The sequence below is a fragment of the Bipolaris victoriae genome (assembly GCF_000527765.1).
Source record: "Bipolaris victoriae FI3 unplaced genomic scaffold scaffold_490, whole genome shotgun sequence".
Taxonomy (NCBI): Eukaryota; Fungi; Ascomycota; class Dothideomycetes; order Pleosporales; family Pleosporaceae; genus Bipolaris; species Bipolaris victoriae.
In genome coordinates, this window is record NW_014574902.1 from 1 (window position 1) to 1,500 (window position 1,500).

Consider the following 1,500-nt stretch of genomic DNA (forward strand, 5'->3'; position numbering starts at 1 on the left):
AGCTAAATATAAAAGAACTATAAAAGCTCTTAAATAGAAAAGGTTTTAAACTTTAATTTACTTCTCCCTTTAATTCTAAAGCTAAAGGAGGCGCTAGGAGGATTAATTAAACGCTGTTTAATAAGATTAGACCTCTGCTATTCAAAGCTAAAATGCTAAATAAGCTCTAGATAAAAGCTCTACTTATAGCTATCTATCTATATAATAGAACTCTATATAGTTCTATTAGCTTTTGAACTTCTTTTAAAGCTAAATATAGACATAAGCTAAATATTAGTAATATTAGAATCTAGAGATCTCTCGTATATTAAAAAGAGCTAAAAGAATTCATTAGTAAACTTAATCCTTAAGTATAGCCGTACCATCTTACTAGCTATCTTGATAATAATCTATATTCACTAATCGATCTAAAGTTAAATAAGATCGTAACTATAAAAGATATATAAATACTTAAAGAAACGTTTAATAATTAAGCTTACGATTAAGAATTATAACTTAAAAATAATTAAGAAATAGATTAAAATACTAATTAAAACCTCTATCTAAAGAAGGATTAGATAAAATATAATTAAATAAAAATAGTTAGAAGAAATCTAATTGTTCTTATTAAGACTAGAGCTAGAATAACAGAGTTAGCTCAATTAACTAAAGTCTTCATAAAGAATATTATTCTAGAAAAGATCTTATTTACCTCTAAGTATATTACTAATCTAAAAAACTATACTTAAGTTCTTAAATATACTAATAAAGATTAATATCTATTAGTAATATAAGAAGAGTTAGATTAGCTATAAAAGAAGAATACTTAGACGCTTATACTAAGACCTTCTAATTAACTAATACTTAAAGGATAATAGGTACTTAATAGAAAATAATAATAAAAAAACGATTTTATCTTTAAAGCTTATTAGATAGCTAAGAGCTTTTAATAAGAGTTTAGTATTAATTATTAAGAAACGTTTACTAATACTACTAGGCCTAATCTTATTTGATTACTACTAGTAATCTTAGTAGCCTAAGATTAAACTATATAGAGCTAAGGTATTAAATCAGCTTTTCTAAACGCTCTTATTAATACTACGATTTATATTAAGTAACTAGAAGAATTTTAAGACCTAAAATATCTATAATACGTTTACCTACTTAATAAAGCTCTATATAAGTTAAAATAAGCTAGTAGATAGTAGTAAAAGCCTCTATTAAGCTTACTATATTAACTAGGCTTTTAATCTCTATTAATTTATATCGCTATATATATTAATTAAATATAGAAAATTAATATCGCGGCTTATATAGATAATCTACTTATATTTGAATAGATAAATAAAGAATTAAATAGCTATTTTATAATCTATTAGAGATATTAGAGCTTAAGATTAAAGACCTTAGTAATATAACTAAATTTCTTAGTATCTAAATTACTTAATTTAATTAATTAATCTATATTAGCTAAGAGAGCTATCTTTAAAGACTACTTACTCGTTTTAATAAGTATAACGT

The 1,500-nt window shown here is 22.9% G+C and overlaps 1 protein-coding gene across 1 annotated transcript; it reads left to right on the plus strand.

Moving 5' to 3' along the window:
- Positions 1 to 572: 572 nt before the first annotated feature.
- COCVIDRAFT_117210 (hypothetical protein) lies at positions 573 to 728 on the plus strand (the record flags this gene model as incomplete). Its single annotated transcript, XM_014694484.1, has 1 exon — positions 573 to 728. A coding segment is annotated over one exon (156 nt), but the record flags the coding sequence as incomplete, so codon positions are not given.
- Between the last annotated feature and the right edge of the window lie 772 nt (positions 729 to 1,500).